Source organism: Pristis pectinata, chromosome 9 (assembly GCF_009764475.1).
Source record: "Pristis pectinata isolate sPriPec2 chromosome 9, sPriPec2.1.pri, whole genome shotgun sequence".
NCBI classification, from domain to species: Eukaryota; Metazoa; Chordata; class Chondrichthyes; order Rhinopristiformes; family Pristidae; genus Pristis; species Pristis pectinata.
This window is the reverse complement of record NC_067413.1, coordinates 97,964,539-97,986,287: the sequence shown is the minus strand read 5'-3', so window position 1 is coordinate 97,986,287 and position 21,749 is coordinate 97,964,539. Positions and strand designations below refer to the sequence as shown.

Sequence of the window (21,749 nt, the reverse complement as noted above, 5' to 3'; positions counted from 1 at the left end):
CTGAAATGTGTTTATTTCAACGCTAGGAGTATTATGGGTGAGGATGATGAACTTAGAGCCTGGATCAGTACATGGAATTATGATGTTGTTGCCATTAAAGAGACCTGGTTGTGTGAGGGACAAGACTGGCGGCTCAATGTTACTGGGTTTTGTTGTATCAGACGTGATAGAGAGGGAGGCAAAATAGGTGGAGGGGCTGCACTACTGATAAGGGAGAATGTCACAGCACTATTCGGGACGTACTGGAGGGCTCATCCACAGAGGCAATTTCGGCAGAGATCAGGAATAAGAAAGGTGTAATTACGCTGCTGGGATTATACTATAGGCACCCCAATAGCTACCGAGAGGTGGAGGAACAGATATGTAGACAGATTATGTAAAGATACAGAAACAACAGGGTTGTCATAGTGGGGGACTTTAACTTCCCCAGTATTGATTGAAACTTCCTTAATACAAGAGGCTTAGATGGGGCAGGATTTCTTCAGTGCATCCAAGAGGGGTTCTTAAAACAGTATGTGGAGAGTCCAACCAGAGGAGAGAGCATACTGGACCTAGTTTTGAGAAATTAGCCAGGCCAGGTGACAGACCTGATAGTTGGTGAACATTGTGGGAACAGTGACGACAACTCATTGTGTTTTAAGATAGTTATAAGCAAGGATAAAATCAGATCTTGTGGAAAGGTACTAAATTGGGGGAGGACAAATTATGACATGATAAGACAGGAGCTAAGGGGTGTTGACTGGGAGCAGCTGCTAACGGACTAGTCTACGTCTGACACGTGGGAGTTATTTAAAGACCAGCTGATCAGAGTTCAGGATCGGCATGTTCTGGTAAGGAGCAAGGACAAGAATGGTAAGGTAAGGGAACCTTGGATGACCCAGGAGGTCCTAAATTTAGTCAGGAAGGAAAAGGAAGCACACATAAGGTTTAGAAAGCTAAAATCAGACTGCAGAATATAAAAATAGCAGGAAAATGCTTAAGCAGGCAATTAGGAAGGTCAAAAGGGGCCACTAAATGTTCTTGCTGAGCAGGATCAAGGAGAATCCCAAGGCATTTTATACTTTTATTAAGAAAAAGAGGATAACATAGGTCCACTCAAGGATAAAGGAGGGAATTAGTGCCTGGAGTCAGAGCAAGTGGCTGAGGTGCTAATTGAGTACTTTGCATCAGTATTTACTAAGGCGAAGGATTTAGAGGATAGTGAAAGCAGAGTGGGCATGCTAATGTGCCAGGACAGTTTGAGATCAAGAAGAAGCTAGTGCTGGGTCTTCGGAACAGCATTAAGGTGGATAGGTCCCCAGGGCCTGATGACATATATCCCAGAATATTGAAAGAAGCAAGTGAGGAGATTGCTGGGGCTTTGACGAAGATCTTTGTGTCCTCACTAGCAACGGTGAGGTCCCAGAGGACTGGAGAATAGCAAATGTTGTGCCTTTGTTCATGAAGGGAAATGGGGATAATCTAGATAATTAGAGGCCACTAAACCTCACATCAGTGAAAGGGAAGCTATAGAGGGGAAGATGTGTCTGGTGGAATCTTGTTGAAATTGGCAGAAATTGCGAAGGAAGATCTATTGAGTGTGGAGGGTAGTAGGGAGGAGAGTGAGGAGAAGTGGAACTCAACCTTTGCTCTGTCCAGGAGAGGGGGTGAGAGCAGAGGTGTGGAAAATAGATGAAAAGCAGTCAAACCGTGGTAGAGAAGAAGCCATGGTTCAGGAAGAACAACAGCATTTCAGAGGCACCTGCATGGAAAATCCCACCATCCAAGCAAATACAATGGAGATGGAGAAACTGGGAGGATGGAATGGAGTCCTTAAAGGATCCAGGGTGGGAGAATAAAGTCAAAAGAGCTCTTGGAGTCTGTAGGCTTGTTAAATTAGAGCTTTGTAGTCAGCAGAGGAAGAAGACTGCAGTCTCCTCTACATTGGAGATATGCAGTTAGGGTGACTGCTTTGCAGAGCACCTGTGTTCATTCTGCAGGGATGACCCAGAGCTTCCTGTTGTCTGTTACTTTCAACATAACTTTGTGGAACAGCACCTCATCTTCCATTTGGGTATGTTCAGCTGAGGGCAATGGAGGCCATTGCCCATCCCTTCGCTACAGCGTTCACCCATCTCTTACGATCGACTGACCCACGATCAACTGCTGTTCACATGGAACCCTTTTCCACTTCTGCCTTCAAAATTCTCAGTTAAATATTTGCTACTACCACCAAGATCTACCCCCATCCTTGAAGATGTTGCAGCCCCTTACTGAATTCTACAACTTCAGCTAACTTGCTCTGCATCTAAACTGACCATTTCTGTTGTGAGTCTTCCATTTATGACATTGGCTCAGTTTTTCTCTCTCCATTAGCACAGTCTGACCTGCTGGACACGTCCTGAAGTCCCACATTTCATAATTTTTTTAAGTTCCTCTGTTTACGTGCGCACTCTTATTGCCCTCATTTCATAGCTTTTCATTCTCTCTCTTCTCTAACTGCTGCCCCTATTAACCCACCAAATGGAATACCTGGAGTCATGAAGTCATAGAACAATACAGCATGGAAACAGGCCCTTCAGCCCAAATCGTCCATGCCGACCAAGATGCCATTTGCCTGCATTTAGCCCATAAACCTCTCACCCTTTCCTATCCATGGTACTGTCCAAGTGTCTTTCAAATGTTGTTATCGTACCTGCTTCAACCACTTTCTCTGGCAGCTTGTTCCGTATACCCACCACCCTCTGCGTGAAGATGTTCCCCCTCAGGTCCCTTTTAAATCTTTCCCTTCTTACCTTAAACCATTACCCTCTAGTTTTTGATTCCCTTTTCCTCGGAAAAAGACTGTGCGCATTCATCCTATCTATGCCCCTCACGATCTTATACACCTCTACCAGATCACCCCTCAGTCTCCTATGCTCCAATGAATAAAGTCCCAGCCTGCCCAACCTCTCCCTACAAGTCAGGCCCTCGAATCCTGGCAGCATTCTTGTAAATCTTCTTTGCACTGTTTCCAGCTTAATGACCTCTTTCCCAAAACAGGATGATTAAAACTGTGCACAATACTCCAGATGTGGCCTCACCAACAACTAGTACAACTGCAATATAACATCCCAACTCTTATACTCAATGCCCTGCCCAGGCCAGCGTGCCAAAGGCCTTCTTCACCACCCTATCGACCTGTGATGCCACTTTTAGGGAATTATGTACTTGTACTCCTGGGTCTCTGTTCTACAACACTCCCAAGGGCTCTACTGTTCACTGTGAAAGTCCTACCCTGGACTGACTTCCCAAAATGCAACACCTCACACTTTTCTGGATTGAACACCATTTGCCATTCCTCGGCCTACTTACCCAGCTGATCAAGATCCCCTTGTAACTTTTGATAACTTCCTTCACTGTCTGCGATGCCACCTATTTTAGTGTCACCTGCAAACTTACTAAGTGTACCTTGTAGACCTTCATCCAAATCATTTATATAAATGATGAACAACACAACAGGCCCAGCACAGATCTTTGTGGCACACCACTAATCAGTGGCCTCCAGTCTGAAAAACACCCTTCCACCATCACACTCCACTTCCTATATCAAGCCAATTATGTATCCACTTAGCTAGTTCTCCCTGGATCCCATGCGATTTAACCTCCCAGACTAACCTTCCATGCTGGACCTTGTCAAGGGCTTTGCTAAAGTTCATACTGACAACATCCACTGCCTTGCCCTCATCAACCCTCTTGGTTACCTCCAAAAACTTCCACAACATATCCTCATGGCAATCCTGGCAATAGCCTGTCCTGGTCCAACCACATAGATGCCATGGCCAAGAAAGCACACCAGCGCCTCTACTTCCTCAGGTGGCTAAAGAAATTCAGCATGTCCCCTCTGACACTCACCAACTTTTAAGGATGCACCACAGAAAGTATCATATCTGGATGCATCACAGCTTGGTACAGCAACTACTCTGCCCGAGACCGCAAGAAATGGCAGAGTGTTGTGGACACAGCTCAGCGCATCACAGAAACCAGCTTCCCCTCCATGGACTCTGTCTATACTTTTTGCTGCCTCAGTAAAGTAGCCAACATAATCAAACACCTCACCCATCCCGGACATTCTCTCTTCTTCCCCCTCCCATACGGCAGAAGACACAAAAGCCTGAAAGCACATACCACCAGGGTCAAAGACAGCTTCTAACACACTGTTATAAAATTATTGAATGGTCCCCTAGTATGATAAAATGGACTCTTGACCTCACAAACTACTTCATTATGGCCTTGCACCTAATTGTCTGGCTGCACTTTCTCTGTAACTGTAACTTTATTCTGCATTCTGTTATTGCTTTCCCTTGTCATTGTGCACATTGGCACAAATGACATAGGTAGAGAAAGGGATGAGGTCCTGCGGTGTGAATATAGGGAGTTAGGAAGGAGGTTAAAAAGCAGAACCTCGAGGGTACTAATCTCTGGATCACTCCCAATGCCACGTGCTAGTGAGGGTAAGAATAAGAGGATATAGCAGATGAATGAGTGGCTGAAGAGTTGGTGTATGGGGCAGGGATTCTGATTTTGGGCCATTGCGTCTTCTGTTTTCAACGCCTGCCATACGACTTCTTTTCTTTAATCAGTTCTCAATATTCCTTGACGTCCAGGGTTCTTTGGATTTAATGCCTTTCTCTTTCACCCTGGTGGGAACCTTAGGCCTTGAAACTTCATTATTTCACTTTTGAAAGGCTCATACATGTCAGATGTAGTCCTAACTGCAAGTAGCTGCTCCAAATCTGCTTTTGCCAAGTCTTGTCTTATGCTACTAAAATTGGCCTTTCCTCAATTCAAAACCTTAATTTCCAGGCTACCATTAACCCTTTCCAAAACTACCCTGAAACTTAAAAAGTTATGGTCACTATTTCAAAAAGGTTGCTCACTGATACTTCAACCACTTACCTGGCTATATTCTGAGATTAAAATCTGGATTGGATCTAATCTTCTCTAGTAGGACTATGTATGGATTCAAAAAGCAATCCCAGTTAATATTGGGAAAGTTGAAATCCCTTACTACTGTGACCCTATTACTCTTACATCTTTGTGACTTATCTACATATCTGCTCCTCTATCTCCTGCTGACTGTCTCCTTTTTGTTTCTAAGCTCTATGCATAGAGCCTCATTTGAGCAGCCTTCTAGGATATCCTCCATCATTACTACAGTAATGGACTTCATCAATATGCCACCTTTTTCACATCCTCTCCCATCGCCATGCCTGAAGATTCTATAGCATACAATGTTGAGGATTCAGCCCTAATCCTGTCTCCATGACAGACACAGTGTCATATTTCCATGTGCTGATCAACACTCCATGTTCATCAGCCTTATTAGTCAGACTCCATGCATTAAAATGGATGCAATTTAACTTGGATTCCTCCCATGTTCCTTATCATGCCTACGTCTGCTCTGCCTGCAGGACTGACCAAGTTTTCCTTCTGTACTTGACTGCACCTCCTCCCAACTGTACATCTTTTCTGTGCCCCACTTCCCTGTCAAATTAGTTTAAATCTTCACCAATTGCAGTATCAAACCTTGCCACTGCAAAACATCCAGCTTGATCCAAAAATCAAAAGTACTCTTTCTTATACCATCCCTATCTTCCTATTCTATGCTCAGTAGCATACGGTAACGAAGCCCTTAACCCTCTGAGTTCCAACACCAGATTGTTTGTTGTTCCAGATTCCAGCAACTGCAGTCTCTTGTGCATCACACCAAGCGGTCATTGTAATGTGTCAGCCTACTAGATTTCAAGTGTCTTACTGAAGGAGAACTGTCCCCCTCTTGTTCTTACAATCTATCCTTGCAATCCAGTCTTAACATTCTTTACTCCTGACAGAATAAAACACTTGCATTCTCATCTGGCACATTACATCAATACTATCCAAGAAGTCTGATAGTTGGTTCCTTGGTTAAATGTGTCAACAAGTAAGAGAAAGTAGGAAGGAAAGTAGAAAAAGATCATTACTGAGAGTATGAAATAAGAAATCGTTTCTCCATAGGATAATGCTTTCCCTGGAAGAGGGATTTACTATTCTCGGCCTACACCAGAACTATAGGCATCAACAGTAGCCATAAAAACAAAGAATCTAATAAACAGAATTATGCCTCAGATGAGTGGGGAAGCAAAATGGGGCAGCTGTTCCAATTTCGTTACAGGATAGCGAATCTAGTTTAGAAAGAAATCCCTTTTATTTTACAAAGTTTAAAGTACCCTGGGCTTTCCCACAGCCTTCTCCACTCCAAGGAAAACAAAGCTAATCTATTTGGTCTCTCTTCATAGATGAAACACTTCAGTTGATGCAACATCCTGGTGAAATTCCTCTGTACTTCTCCACTGCAATCACGTCCTTCCTATAGTGTGGTGACCAGAGCTGCACACAGTACTCCATAACCTCTTTGCTCTTATACTCTATGCCCTGGCTAATGAAGGCAAGTATCCTGCATGCCTTCTAACCATCTTATCGACCTGTGTTACCGCCTTCAGGTATCCTGGAACATGTTCAACAAAGTCCTTGGTTCTTCAATACTTCCAAGGGTCCTGTGCATGTCCTTGCCATATTAATCCTTCCAAAGGGCTCCATATAAAGTCAGAGTCATACAACACGGAAACAGGTTTTTCACACCACTATGTACATGCCTACCATCTTATATGGCAACACACGGTCATAGCCCATCCAGGTACTTCTCAAATCTTGGGAGTACTTGCCTTCTCACCCCAGGCAGCGTATTCCAGATTGCAACCACCCTCTGGGTTCAAAAATTCTTCTTTAGGTCCTGTCTAAACCTCTTACTCCTCACCCTAAACCTGTGCCTATAGTTTTTGACGTTTGCATTATCAGGAAATGTTTATCACTTTCCACCCTATCTATGCCCCTCATAATTTCGTGCATCTCCTTGGCTGCCTCTGCTGCAAGGAAAACAAACCCAACCTATCCAGTCTCTCCTCATAACTGAAATATTCCATCCCAGGCAACATCCTGGTGAATCTCCTCTGTAGTTCCATCACTTCCTTCTGACAGTGTGGCAACCAGAAGTGTGTTGCCACCTTTAGGAACCCTTGGATATGTACACCAAGGTCCCTCTGTTCCTCATTACTCACGAGGATCCTACCATTCTTGGTGTATGTCCTACTCTTATTAGACATCCCAGAATACATCACCTTGCACTTATCAGGATTAAATTCATTTGCCATTGCTCCATCCAATTTTACCAGCTGATCAATATCATACGGTGCCCTGAGACTATCCTCATTATCCATAACCCCACCAATTTTAGTATCATCTCCAAATTTACTAATCATATTAGCAGCTAAGTCATTAGTGTATATAACAAACATTAAGGGTCCCAGCACCAATCCCTGTGGTACACTATTAGTCACAGGCTTCTAATCACAAAAACAACCTTCTACCATCACCTTCTGTCTTATATTACCAAACCAATTTTGGATCCAGTTTGTCTTGGATCCCATCAGTTTTAACCTTTTGAATCAACCTTCCATGTGGGACCTCGTCATAGGCCTTACTGAACTCCATGTAGACTACATCAGCTGCACTGCCCTCAACACTACATGTCACTGCTTCTTCAAAAAATTCAAATCCTACTAGTCAGACAGGATCCCCCACAACAAGTTCATGCCGACTATCCCTGAAAATTTCTGCCTTTCCAAGTGGAGGTTAATCCTGTCCCTCAGAATGTTTACCAATATCTTCACTACCACTGATTTTAGACTCACTGTTCTGTAATTACCTGGTAATTGCCCTTCTTTACCTGCTGCCCTTCTTGAATAAAGGTACCACACTTGCTGTCCTCCGGTCATCCGACACCTTAACTGTGGCCATCTCCTTTTCTCAGGATTTAATTTCTTCTGCCAGTTCTTTGCTCACCTTACCAACTCATCAATATTGTTCACAAGCCAAAGACTACCTTTTTCATTATCAACAACAGCAACAATTTTCGTGTCATCTGCGAACTTACTAATCACACCTCCTACATTCACATCCAGGTCGGCAATATATTTAACAAGACAGCAAGTGTACCAGCACCAATCCTTGCCACACACCACTGGTCACAGGCTTCCACTCATAAATTGTTAGCCTATCCCAATACTAATTCTTTACTGCACTGGAGTTAATTCTTACTCTGCAAAATTACAAAATACTCTGCATTATGGCAGGCGTCCAAATATTCAAACTGACTTTGACGTAGGTCCTACGGGATTAAATTTGAACCCATCAATCTAGGCTGGCTTTAAACACAACAGGTGAAAGCATAATATATGATCTTATACTGCTACCCAGTTTCCCCTTCCAAAAAAAAGAAAAGGAAATTCTTCTGATGTATTATAAAGCATGACTACGTGGTAATTCTGACCAAAACTAATCAAATATAAATGTGAAAAAATGCAAGAAGTTCCTACCAGAATGCACTCCTCCAGATCCATTTTTTCAAGTTCATGACAATTCTAGAATATAAAGCAAGAAAGTTACTTGTGAATTTCAGTATTATATCCTACTTAAGTTGTACTCTTTCTCTACCACACATATTGGCATAATTTAATGTATATACTATCTTGCACTGATGATTGATATGCTGAGACGTATTGACAATTTAATATTAAAAAAAATCCATTGCTGGTGTTCATTTAAAGAAGGATAGAATTGAAAACAGCATGATGTTAAGCTTATTTACAACTACTATTTGAGTACTGTGAACAATTCAGGTCTCTATTATACAAAGAATAGAGGCACTGGAGAAGATGCACAAAAATTATAGGATATGAACCAGAACTAAGAGGATATAATTAACAAGAAAAGCTGAACTGACCTTTTTTTATCTAATCTCTGTAGCACTTAACCTCCAAAAACAAAGCTTATTCTTTATTCAGAATTTAACAACAGCTTCTTCCCCTCCGCCATCAGAATTTTGAACGATCCATGAACCCATGAACACTACCTCAGTATTCCTGTTTTTTGTTAGTTTTGCAATTTATAGATTTTTGTGTCTTGGTATTGTACTGCTGCTGCAAAACAACAAATTTTATGTCTTATGTCAGTGATAATAAATCTAATTCTGATTCCTTGTTGTAAATGCCTGTTTGCATATCACTCACTGGACAATGTCAGTACTGCCAATATTACTGCTTTTATTAGGGGTAAGGTAGGAGGGGAAGGAGGCTGGGGCCAAATAAATCAGAGGGATTATTTCACCTTGGTGGTTTAATGTGGAAGAAGCTAGAGTTTGAAACCATGAAGATGATACAATATGCTAGATGACTTTTGCTTTTGTTTTCTATGTACATTGCTGGATTGCTCTGAGGTTGACTCATTATTACCTAGGTGAAGCAACCGTTGTCATGTTATACACAATTTTCTATAAACTGTGCAAAATAATTATTCAATCCCTACACCGTATTAGCAATGTGATCTAATGTCAGCTTGATGAATAAGCTAGGTAAAGCCAACTATCAGAATCAGGTTTATTATCACCGTCTCATATGATGTGAAATTTGTTGTTTTCAGCAGCAGTACAGTGCAAAGACATAAAATTATTATAAATTACACAATAACTAAATAGTGCACAAAAGGAACAATGAGGTAGTGTTCATGGGTTCATGGACAATACAAAAGGCGGCCACTTGACCGACTGGATCCATGGCATAGCTCCATTGGGAGTTGCCATCAGTTCCATCATCCATCTTATTTCCCTGTACCCCTGCAACATATTCTGTCTTGCATGCCCATTGCTATGTATATGCAAAATAGCTACAAATCTACAATCTGTCAAACATTAAAGCCACAACACCAAAAGGCTCAACCTATAATGTGGACAGCTAAAAAACAAGTATCAAAGATTTTTATTCTCAAACTATCTTCTAAAAGGAAGGCAAGTTTGAGTGGACCATTTAATTGAGTGAAAGATTATTTTTGTACTGGAATAGTAGGATGCTTTGTACCTTATTGTCTGCTTGCACTGTCCTTTCTCTGTAACTGTAACACGATATTCTACATTCTGTTATTGCTGTTCCCTTGTACTACCTCAATGTATCGACGTAGAGAAATGATTTGTATGGATGGTATGCAAAACAAAGTTTTTCACTGTACCTTGCCAGATGTGACAATAATAAACCAATTACCAAAGGGTCCTGCTTTAACTCCAAGAAAGCCTTATTAAATATTAAATCTAAATATCCTTCATAATCTGCTGCCTTTGCTCCAAACTAAAATGTTTCATCCTTTTCACCTAGCTACTACTTCTAGTGCAATCAAAACCTTCACGATCTCATTATCCTATTTGGCAACAAGCTGAGTTTCTGATCCCATAACTTCCAAGTCATAAGGACAACATTTCCACCACACAAAACAAAATCTGCCTTCACTGATGCTTCTGGCACCAAATCTACACTCCAGCCTGTAGACTTTACTCTTTCAATGCTCTCCAGTCCTGCACCCTCCATAAAGCAATTCACCCAAAACTCTAATTTTACTGGTACCATCCCACTGTCTATCCCAGCAATATTGCTGACCTATATTGGCTAACAATTCCCTCCAAGCCACAACTTAAAATTCTCATCATTGTGGTTCAATGCTTCTGCGGTTTTACCACTTCACTTTTGAAGAATGCATTTGTTGTGAAGATCACTGGTAAATCCAGCATTTATTGTCCATCTCTAAATATCCCTGAATTGAGGGAGCATCAATCATGCTGGTGGTCTGTAGTCACAGGTGGTTCAGACTCTAAAAATAGCAGATTTCCTTCCCTACACATTGGTAAACCAGATAGATATCTAGGAGTACTGCAATCACCACAGCTGACTTCAGTGCTTCCTTTTAAAATTCAGATGTATTTAATTGCTTGAATTTAAATTCCCCATTTGCTATGGTGGGATTCAAACTAAAGTCTTTAGATTACTGAATCAGGTTTTTAGATGCTAGCCAATTAACTTAACCATTGTGTTCCAGTAATCCTCTTTAAACTCCCTGCCCCTCTAATTCCCTGATGACGCTGTTCCCTTAATTATACCACAGCCATCATCCCATAAACAGCACCCATTACTTCTGTTATTTATGTCCCACAATCTTCATCTATCAACCTATCACTAGCAGGCAAATCTTTTGCTGCTTAGGTCCCAAAATTTGGATTTCTCTCCTTAAATTCTGCATCTGTCTATCTCAAAATCCACTCTAAACAAACTTTTGGACACAACTTCTAGTATTTATATCTTTAGATCAGTGGTCACTTATTTTAAACTAGGCATCTGTGAAGCACACAGGTGAATTTTCTACACCGTAAACACCATATAAATACAAGACTGCTGCATCATGTACCAGAATCTATTGTCCATGGTGAAGTTACACAGACCTGATGGGAGCTGGTCATGAAACTAAGAATAGATGTGCAAATCTTGCAGCTTTGGAAAGTCTACAATTAATGCAGCATTTTGTGAACTTCCTGAGAAAGAAGGGCCAAAATTTTACAAGCTTTGGTGGCAACCTAAACCTTGAACCGGAAGTTTAGATACCCAAGCATAGGTAAAAATCATTGGAGTGAACTCAGTCACCTGGACCTGACAACAGAAAGATCTGAAGCACATTTATACCTTGATTTCCTTTTTTCTGAGGAATTTCAATTACCTGAAATCCAACATAAAATTATCCCTTCAAAATATTTTGGGAACTTTTGAACATTTTTGATCTTGAATGACCTTTATATAATTTCTTATTCTGGATGCTGTTAAGTAGAAAACGAAGCCGAAAGAATTGTCATCAATTCAAAATTCCTAAGACAGCTGTGAAAAACTGCACAGTAACAGAGTTTGCACTTGACATAAAAGGCAAACCCTGTTCTTGAAAGGACAATCAACTATTCACTTCACATGCATCTGATTCCAGCTCCCAGCTATCCTGCTGGCAAAACAATCTCTGAGAGCAGGATCTACAAGCTAAATTAAGTGTTGTGAACAGGACAAGTTAAAAAAAAATTACATTCTTAAAACAGACAAATTAATGGAATTTTAATCAGCCATCTCTCAGCATGGGATTTGAGATCACTGCTTAAACCCTTAGCAGAAATGGAAAATGAGAGTAGCTAATACCTCTTATTAGTGAGTAATGAGGACTTTGTGCTTCTGTAGTGTTGAGCAGCTTAATGTCCATGAAAGCAACCATCAAGAAAGGTTTCAAAACTCTGAGGGCACTGGGGCCAAGAGAGGGAGACAACCTATTCTTGCTACACTATTCTGACAAAGGCAAAGGAAAATGATCAACTAATTAGCAAAGGCAGTCAGTCCTGGTCCAACTGGTGCACCATGATTCTCTGAGGATATCAACACTGAGCCTGATACGTGAAGTTCTGGTGGAAAGCTCAAAACTTAAGATGGACCTAAAGAAATTTTTCTCATATATTAAAGAGAGTCAATGTTAAAAGTTATACAAGCATATGATGGTGCAAAGATAAACTCAACAGAACATTGATATTTGCCTCTTTGCAGTAATTAACAAATTTTCACAAATGTAGGAATAAAACAATAATTTAGCACAGCAGTCTGCAAAATTACGCTGGGTTAGGCCCACTGCCCATGGCTTTCACCCACTTGTGCTTACTAGAGTCATATATAATGACTCTCCACCTCAGAAATCAGACAAAGGAGCATAGCAAGACCTCAGTGGTAAGAAGATAATACTGCTATGGTTCTGTACCAGGTATGCCTAGGCAGCCTTTAAAAGAACCTAAGGTTGGGGCAGAGTCTTGGTTTTTATCAAAACAGGGGGACTCTGAAATAGTCAGAGGTAATTAAAAATATTGCAAAGAACAGTGCTTCTCAATGTCTTGGCCACTATGTTAAAACTTCAAAGTTTATGTTGTTAATTATCCCTAGAAAAAAATGATACAGCTACATGCTCACTCTTGCAGTAGTGTTATAACTGAAGAACTCAATGGTTTTGTTAAACAGCATTTCACAGGATGCATGCACAATTATAACAACCAAAACTGTGATCTGTATCCCAAAGAAACTTACTCTTGCTAAAACTGTAAAGCCAGCATCTGTCAAATGCGAACATCTTGCTACCTCCAAGATTCTGAAAGAAATACAACAGCTCTCATAAATCACTTTCAAATTCAATTCCCAACATCTGTACTGGATTACAATTCTTTAATCTATGTAGTTACCTATAATTCTTGATGAGTTTACAAAATTGCAGTAATGTAGAAACTGAAGTAGAGGATTTCAGTGATCACAATTTTATTAACTGGCTATTAATTTTGGGAATTAAGAATGTGTTTTTCATTAAGATTAATTTGGCTCACTATGTCAATGTATTTCAAAAGTGCAGTGACTATTAGGAGCTATATGAACCATTAGTAGTTTTCAATGCACCAAAAATACAGACAATCTTTCAGAAGGTATTACTTAGTTTTGCCTTATCCTAAGGTACAAATATACTGAGCTTTTTACACTTCTTTATACTAAAATGTGAGAGGAATTGCACAGAGAATGTTCTGGAAATCAAACTGCTTACAGTGGTGGAAGTGTTTACAAACAAAAGGCAATTCATCCTACTTTAATAGTGAGCACAATTAAACCCCAAATTTTCTGATTAAACAATGCACGCAAAAAAATGGTATGCACAAAATAGTTTAGAATTTATCTGGAGACTCCCCATAGCCAGAGAAGTCGTTTGGAGGGTGAAAAATGCACTTCCAGGTGCTTCACGAACCACACAGATAATGGTAGTTTAACCGTGTTGAATCTCAGCTGCAACAGTAAGAAGATTAATGTAATTATTCTCAGCTGGAATAGTACAAGAGATGGTGTAGTTAGCCTCACCCTTTTAAGATGGGTAGTGATGATGGTAATGTTGGGAAGACAGACATTGATGGTAAGGAAGGTGGTGAATGGCAAAGAAGCATCCAGTTTCTTGCTTAGGTGATTAAGCATAACTACAAAATTATAATAGCCCCACTTACCTACCACAGATTTTCAGTAGTTTCAACAGTCATCCAGAAACATCCTGGATCCCGATGCTGAAGACCCATATCAACCAGAAAAAGATAAAGGATAGCCGTTCTGCAATGAGTGTCTCAGTTCCTTATTCATTCAGACTTTCTATCTTCTCAGATGGTCAAATCAGATATGGTAAAATAACCACCACTCACTTAAGGGATTCATTGCAACATCATTTGGAGTCATAGAGCACGGAAGCAGGTCCATTCCGACCAAGATTCCCATCTAAGCTAGTCCCATTTGCCTGCATCTGACCCATATTCCTCGAACCTTTCCTATCCATGTACCTGTCCAAGTACCTTTTAAATGTTGTTAATGTACCGGCCTCAACCACTTTCTCTAGCAACTCAATCCATATACTGAAAAACTTGGTTGAAAAAGTTTTCCCTCCGGTTCCTATTAAAGCTCCCTCCTCACCTTAAGCCTATGCCCTCTCGTTCTTGATTCTTAACAAAAGTTGGGAGTTTTTTGAACAAACCAGTCTACTTGAGTCGAGCCCATCACAAAATTCAGCCTTCAATCCGAATCCACTATGCACTGCAGCCACTTACCAAGTTTATTTTTTCCAAACTTCCCAGGCCTGCAACCTCGCCCTTGGAGAAAAGTAGGATATCAAGTGCAAGAAAAATCAGCACTAGGCCCCCACCCCCCAACGTCACAATAGGTGGGGGGTGGGGGGAGGGCTGCAACTGCAGCTCCTGACTAACTCCATTCCACATCTGGAGCATCGTGATCCTAAGGACAATGGTTGCACAGGCAGGAAGGTGATGAGTGACCGACAGGAAGAGTAGTAGACATAGGAGGGTAGTCCCCTGTGTCTTACCCATCTCAGATATACTGTGTTAGATACTGTTGAGGAGGATGGCCTCTCAGGGGAAAGCAGTAGTGGCCAAGGGTGTAGTACCGTGGTTGATTCTGTCGCAGAGTGGGAAGAATAAGATTGAGAGAGCTATCATGATAGGAGACTTGATTGTAAAAGGAACGGACAGGTGTTTTTGGGGCTGAGTGAGACTCTCAAATGGTATGTTGCCTCCCTGATCCCAGGGTCAGGGATGTCTCCAAGCAGCTGGTGGGGGGAGGGGAGGGGGCGCGGGTGCGCGGTGAGTAGCCAATGGTCATGGTACATGTCAGTACTAACGATATAGCTAGGAAAAGGGGCGAAGTCCTGCAACATGAATTTAGGGGGTTAGGTAGTAGATTAAAGAGCAGGACCTCTTAGATTATAATATTTGGATTAATTCCAATGCCAGGCACTACTGAGCATAGAAATAGGAAGATAGAACAGATGAATCCGTGGCTGCAGGGATGTTATCAGAGGAAGGGATTTAGATTTCTGATCATTGGGACCGTTTCTGGGGTAAGTGGGATCTGTGCAAGCAGGACAGGTTGCACCTGAACCAGAACAAATCCAATATCCTTGCAGAGAGGTTTGCTTGTGCTGTTGGGGAGGTTTGAAAATAATTTGGCAGGGGAATGGGACACAGAGCAGATGCACAGCTGGGAGGGAGGTACAGTTAAATATAGAAGAAAAATCAGAGCATTCCTGTAGGCAAGGCAGACATGAGCACAATTAGACATGTGGGTGGATGGGTACATTAAATTGCATCTATTTTAATGCAAGGAGTTTGACGGATGAAATTAGAGTGCAGATTAACAGATGGAATTATGATACTGTAGCTATCGTAGAGACATAGTTGAAGGAAAGGCAAGACTGACATCTCACAGGGTATAGAACTTCAGGGGGATGTGGAAGGGGAGATGGCATTGCAATGATATTAGGGAGATGATCATGGCAATATTGAAGAAGCATATCCTAGAAGACTCTTCAAATGAGGCCTTTGGTCAGAGATTAGAAATAAAAAAGGGAAATCACTTTATTGGGATTATACCACAGGCCTCTCAATAGTCAGCAAGAGATAGAGCAGCAGATATGTAAGCAAATCACAGAGATGTTAGAGCATTTATTATTATTAGGGGATGTTATTATTGGGGGATTTCAACTTCCCCAATATTAACTGGGATTGCTTTGGTGTAAGAGAATTAGATAGGGTGGAATTTTTAAAGTTTATTCAGGACAGCATCTCGTACCAGTATGTTAATAGCCCTACTAGAGATGGAGCAATGCTACACCTAACCCCAGGGAATGAAGCTGGGCAGGTGGTTGAAGTTTCAGAGGACAAGCATTTTTAGAGTTAATGACCGTAACTCTGCAAGTTTCAAGGTAATTTTGGAAAGAGATAAGGGTGGTCTGGAAATTAAGGTTCTGAGTTGGAGAAAGGCAGATTTCAACCTCATTAGACATGGAGTAAACTGGGAGCAGATACTCACATGTAAATCTACACCCAATGAGTGGGGGTCTTTTAAAAGTTAAATATTGAGAGTTTAGGACACACTTTATAGAGCCATAGAGTTATATACCACAGAAACAGGCCCTTCAGTCCATGTTGACCAAGGTGCCTACCCAAGTTAGTCCCATTTGGCTGTGCTTGGCATTTCCTATCCATGAACCTGTACAAATGTCTTTTAAAATGTTGTAATTGTACCCGCCTCTACCATTTCCTCTGGCCACTCATTCCATGTATGCACCAACCTCAGGTCTCTCTTAAATCTTTGCGTAACACTATTACAGCGCCAGCAACCTGGGTTCAATTCCGGCCGCTGTCTGTAAGGAGTTTGTATGTTCTCCCCGTGTCTGCGTGCGTTTCCTCTGGGTGATCCGGTTTCCTCCCACATTCCAAAAAAAACGTACAGGTTAGGAAGCTGTGGGCATGCTAAGTTAGTGCTGGCAGCGTGGCGACACTTGTGGGCTGCCCCCAGAACACTCCACACAAAAAGATGCATTTCACTGTGTTTCGATGTACATGTGACTAATAAAGATATCTTACATTACCTTATCTTACCCTCTATTTTAGATTCCCCTACCCTGGGAAAAAGACTCTGATCATCCACCTATTCATCTATGCCCCTCATGATTTTATAAACCTCTATGGTCACCCCTCAGCCTCCTACACACCAGGGGAAACAGCCCCATCCTATACAGTCTCTCCCTATAACGCAAGCTATCCAGTCCTGGCAACATCCTTCTGAAACATTTCTGCACCCGTTCCAGCTTAATGGCATCTTTCCTATTGGTAGACGACCAGAACTGCACACAATACTCCAACTGCGGTCTCACCAACGCCTTGTGCAGTTGCAACGTGACATCCCAATCTCATGCTCAATGCCCTGATTGATGAAGACAAGCGTGTAGAATGCATTCTTTACCACCCTATTTACCTGTGTCGTCGCCACTTGCAGGGAACTATCTCCTGGTACCCCCAGGTCTCTCTATTCTACTCCACTACCAGGGACCTACCATTTACTGTGCAAGTCCTGCCCTGGTTTAAATTCCCAAAGTGTAATGCTTCACACTTGTCAGAGTTAAGTTCCATCTGCCATTCCTTGGCCCACTTTCCCAGTTGATCTACATCCTGTTGTAAACAAAGATAACCTTCTTCGCTGTCTGCCATATCACCAATTTTGGTGTCATCTGCAAACTTACTAACCATAACACCTATATTCTCATGCAAATCTTTAATATAGATGACAAACAGAGGACCCAGCACTGATCCCTGCGGCACACCATTGATAACAGGCCTCCAATGTGAAAAACAACCCTCTGCTACCACCAAGCCTATTTTGTATCCATTTGGCTAACGCACCCTAGATCCCATGTGATCTCACCTTCCGGACCAGTCTATCATGTGGGACCTTGTCAAAAGCCTTGCTAAAGTCCACATGGACTACGTCCACTGCCCTGCCCTCGTCAATCCTCTTGGTCATCTCTTCAAAAAAAATCTATCAAATTCGTGAGACACGATTTCCCACACAAAGCAGTGCTGAGTGTCCCTAATAGGTCCTTACCTTTTCACATGCAAGTAGATCCTGTCTCTCAGAATCCCCTCCGTAATTTTCCCACCACTGATGTTAGGGTCACCGGCCTGTAGTTCACTGGCTTGTCATTTCAGCCCTTCTTAAATAAAGGCACAATGTTACCCGCCTCCAGTCTTCCAGTACCTCACCCATGGCTGACAATAATATAAAGATTTCTGCCAGGGACCCGGCAATATCTTCCCTCGTTTCCCACAGTGTCCTAGCATGCACTTGGTCAGGCCCAGGGGATTTATCCACCTTTATGTGCTTTAAGACCATCAGCACCTGTAAAGTGCATATATATCAGGACATCACTTTTCTCTTCCCTGAATTCCCTAATTTCCATGACCTTCTTCATGGTAAATACAGACGAGAACTACGCATTTAAGACTTCGTCTATCTCCTCCGGCTCCACAAACAGATGACCATATTGATCCTTAAGGGGACTTATTCACTCCCTAATTACTCTTTTGCTCTTAGTATACTTATATAATCTCTTAGGATTCTTCTTTACCTTATCTGCCAAAGATAGCTCATGTTCTCTTTTTGTCCTCCAGATTTCCCTCTTAAACACACTCCTACATCCCTTATACTCCTCAGGGGATTTAGAGATGAGGACAGCGGTCACCACTGATGAGAAACTAAGCTGGACCAGCCCAAGCCACATAAATACTTTGGCTAGAATAGTACCTCAAAGGCCAGGTCTTTTGCATGACCGACATGCCGAAGTTTGTCCACCAACTATAGGTACAAGTCAGGATGGAACTGCATTGTCTGGATGACAGCATCTCTAACGACACTCCAAGCAGCTCAAAACTATCTAAACCAATGCAGTCCACTTAACCGATGACCCATTCTTCCACCCTAAACATTAACTCCCTCCAAGCAACAGTGCACTGCTTCTGCACTTGCAAAATCAAAAAAAAATGTAAAGCAGTTTTTGCCTCGGCTACTTCAATAGCAACTCCCAAACCCACAACCTGTAGCACCAAGAAAATCCAGCACATGGAGACAGCTGCAGGTTCCCCTCCAAATCACACTGCTCCCCGACTTCAAAATATATTCTCATTCCTTCATTGTTGCTGGGTTTATGTCCTGGAACTCATTTCCTGAAATTGCTGTAGAAATATCAAGACTGCAAGGACTGCAGCAGTTTAAGACCACAGCTCACCTTCTCAAGGCTCATTAAAAATAATCAACAAATGGAGGCTTTGTCCACACGTCAATATTGGAATAAAGAATAATTCCCTACTCCAATCATGCAAGCAGCACAGACACAAAGATTATAGGTTCCAGGAGAAAGCCACCATTGATTTAATATAGCAATGAGAGATAGAAAACAAGTGCAACCGTGCTCATTTGACCCAGATCCTATGAACAAACCTGTACTGGACAATGTGAAAACCAGTGATGTGCTCCACTGTTGATTAGCAGCAAACAGCTTTGTCCAGATAAACAAATTATTGAGGAAAGATATTGGAAGATTGCTAGCAACTATGTTAAGACCATTTCTTAATTAAATTGGAGGAATAAGTGGGAGAAAAGAATAGAAAATTCGCATATAACGTCTACATTGTAGCAATCTACTATAGTGGGCTGAAGATCTCTTGCAATTTACAAGATTTTAAATTATACAACTTTAATTATATGTTTGATCTATGTGTACAAATATTAATACTACCAAACCTGCACAATTTTATTTCTCACTGTTAAAATAATTGTAATTACCTCTAAAAGCAGCTAATCTTAAATAGTGCTGATGTATAACAAGAAAAAGTCATCGGGTTCAAGGAGAATACCTGCACTCGGTTAATCTCAAATCCACCTACTACTCATCATATCACCATTTTCCCTAATCCCACCTATCTAATTGCATGGCGGTTTCACCACTTGTTTGTATGACTGGTTTTAATGGCCTGTCAACTCTATTTTGTCCTTAATGGGAAAGAAGTTTACATAATTTCCTTATTATTTTGCATTTCTTTTTAAACTGGTTTCCATCAGAGCTCAACTTGCATGAAGAATCTTTACCAGTCAAATAATCTCAATTTTTTTGATCTTCCAATGAAAACAACTTCTTTATCATTTCCTCATAACCCAAATTTGTGAAACAGAAAATAATTTTAATACTACAAAAAAGTTTATTTGTGTACCACTGATAACCAATTCAATGAAGTCTTCTAAATGAAGAATATCCAACACTGATTTTACTTTATTCCCTTGTTAATATTTTTTTTTGATTTTTTTTTTTATTTACAGCGTGCCTAAAATAAACTTGCATAAAGTGAAACACAAAAGGCTTCATTTATATTGTGCTTTGCACAAACGCTGGACATGCCAAAACACTTTATAGCCAATGAAGCACATTTAAAATGTGGCCACCACTATCATATTGGAAATCTACACAGCAATCTCCCATGAGCTCCTATGTTGATTGAAGGGTAAATGGATTCAAAGACTTCCTGTATTTCAAAAAAGTGCAATGGAGAGCAAATAAAGTCTTGATTTAATAGATCTAAAAGATGCTAACTCAGAGATCACTACTCTTCCTCATTATTGCTTGAGAGCATCAAACCAGATTTTTGTTTTCAAGTCTCTGCAGTAGAACTTTAATCTTCAAATTCTGATGCAAGAGTGCCACCAATTGAGCAATGGCTGACAGTAATCAAATTACTCCTCCCTCTTCAAAAGTGGATTGGATATTGAACTGGGAAATACTTGGGATGTTTTGTGACCTAAAGGTACTACATAAATTGCAAGTAGTGATTACTGCAAATAATTAACAACTATAAAAGTTTCATTTTCAGCATTAAGATTTGAACATCAGATCTGATGATTAGTACTCACTTTAGTCTAGGACAATTCAATCCCAATGCAGTTATGGAAGCATCAGTAATGTTTCCACATCCAGACACACAGAGAAATTGGAGTTTGTGGCAACCTCTGCAAACACTTACTAATCCTTCATCTGTGATTTGCTAAGATAACAAACAAAATTACAAGTTATTAACTTCTTTAGAATTATCACATTGGCTATATGTTCTGTAACTGGCTATTGACAGAATCAGGCTCAGAATTATTTATGGATAAGTACACTGAGATCACATTAGGGTATTAACTTTCAGCACTCAAAGCTGTGCCTCAAGGAAAGATTTTCTCTCAAAGGCTAGGCTAGAAAATGAAAAAAAAAGAAAAATGGTCGGTACTTGGTTGAAGGTTTCAGCAAACGATGCCAGTCTCCACAATCTTGCACAGTTTGCCAGTCTCCACAATCTTGCACAACACCTGCCAAATTACTGCTCAGTGAGAGCAGGCGTGAACGAAAATACTTGACTGATTTCCTTTGGATACTGTTTCTTTGGAAATTGTCACTGCTCATTTGGTAATCCTTCATGTGATGTAGTCCAAAGAGAGAAGCCAAGCTAAGAACCAGAAAATATTAATGGAATGGCATATACAAGGTAATCAGTGACAAATTTCTGGTTCTGGACATTCCTGTTTTCAAAGTGTAAAACACCCCAATGAAAGGATTATACAAAGAATGTCAAATCGCCTTCATTATTGATTTGTGCTCCAAGAAATAATTACAGCAATCGTATCTCCTTGGTTAATCACTTGAGTTCATCAATTAGTGAACAATATCCTTGGCAGTTCATGATACTCAAGATGCTGCATGAAGAGATTTTATAGAGCTGTTTAGATCCCATACTCAAGTGTAGGAAGTTGTAGCTCATTATTCTAGAGTGCTTCCTGGTAAGTTTGCTCATAGATCTCTCTGCTCTACAACACTCCCCAGGGCCCTACCATTCACTTTGTATG

At 41.0% G+C, this 21,749-nt stretch overlaps 1 protein-coding gene across 1 annotated transcript in view; it reads right to left on the bottom strand.

Annotated features, from left to right (window-relative positions):
- The window catches only part of fbxl2 (F-box and leucine-rich repeat protein 2), a 142,717-nt gene that overhangs the window by 23,372 nt on the left and 97,596 nt on the right, over positions 1 to 21,749 (bottom strand). The window contains exons 10-12 of the mRNA XM_052023033.1: positions 20,778 to 20,908; positions 13,032 to 13,092; positions 8,433 to 8,477 (exon numbers count right to left, since the gene is read on the bottom strand). Coding sequence (XP_051878993.1) covers positions 8,433 to 8,477; positions 13,032 to 13,092; positions 20,778 to 20,908 — 237 coding nt within the window. The remainder of the gene's footprint in view (positions 1 to 8,432; positions 8,478 to 13,031; positions 13,093 to 20,777; positions 20,909 to 21,749) is intronic.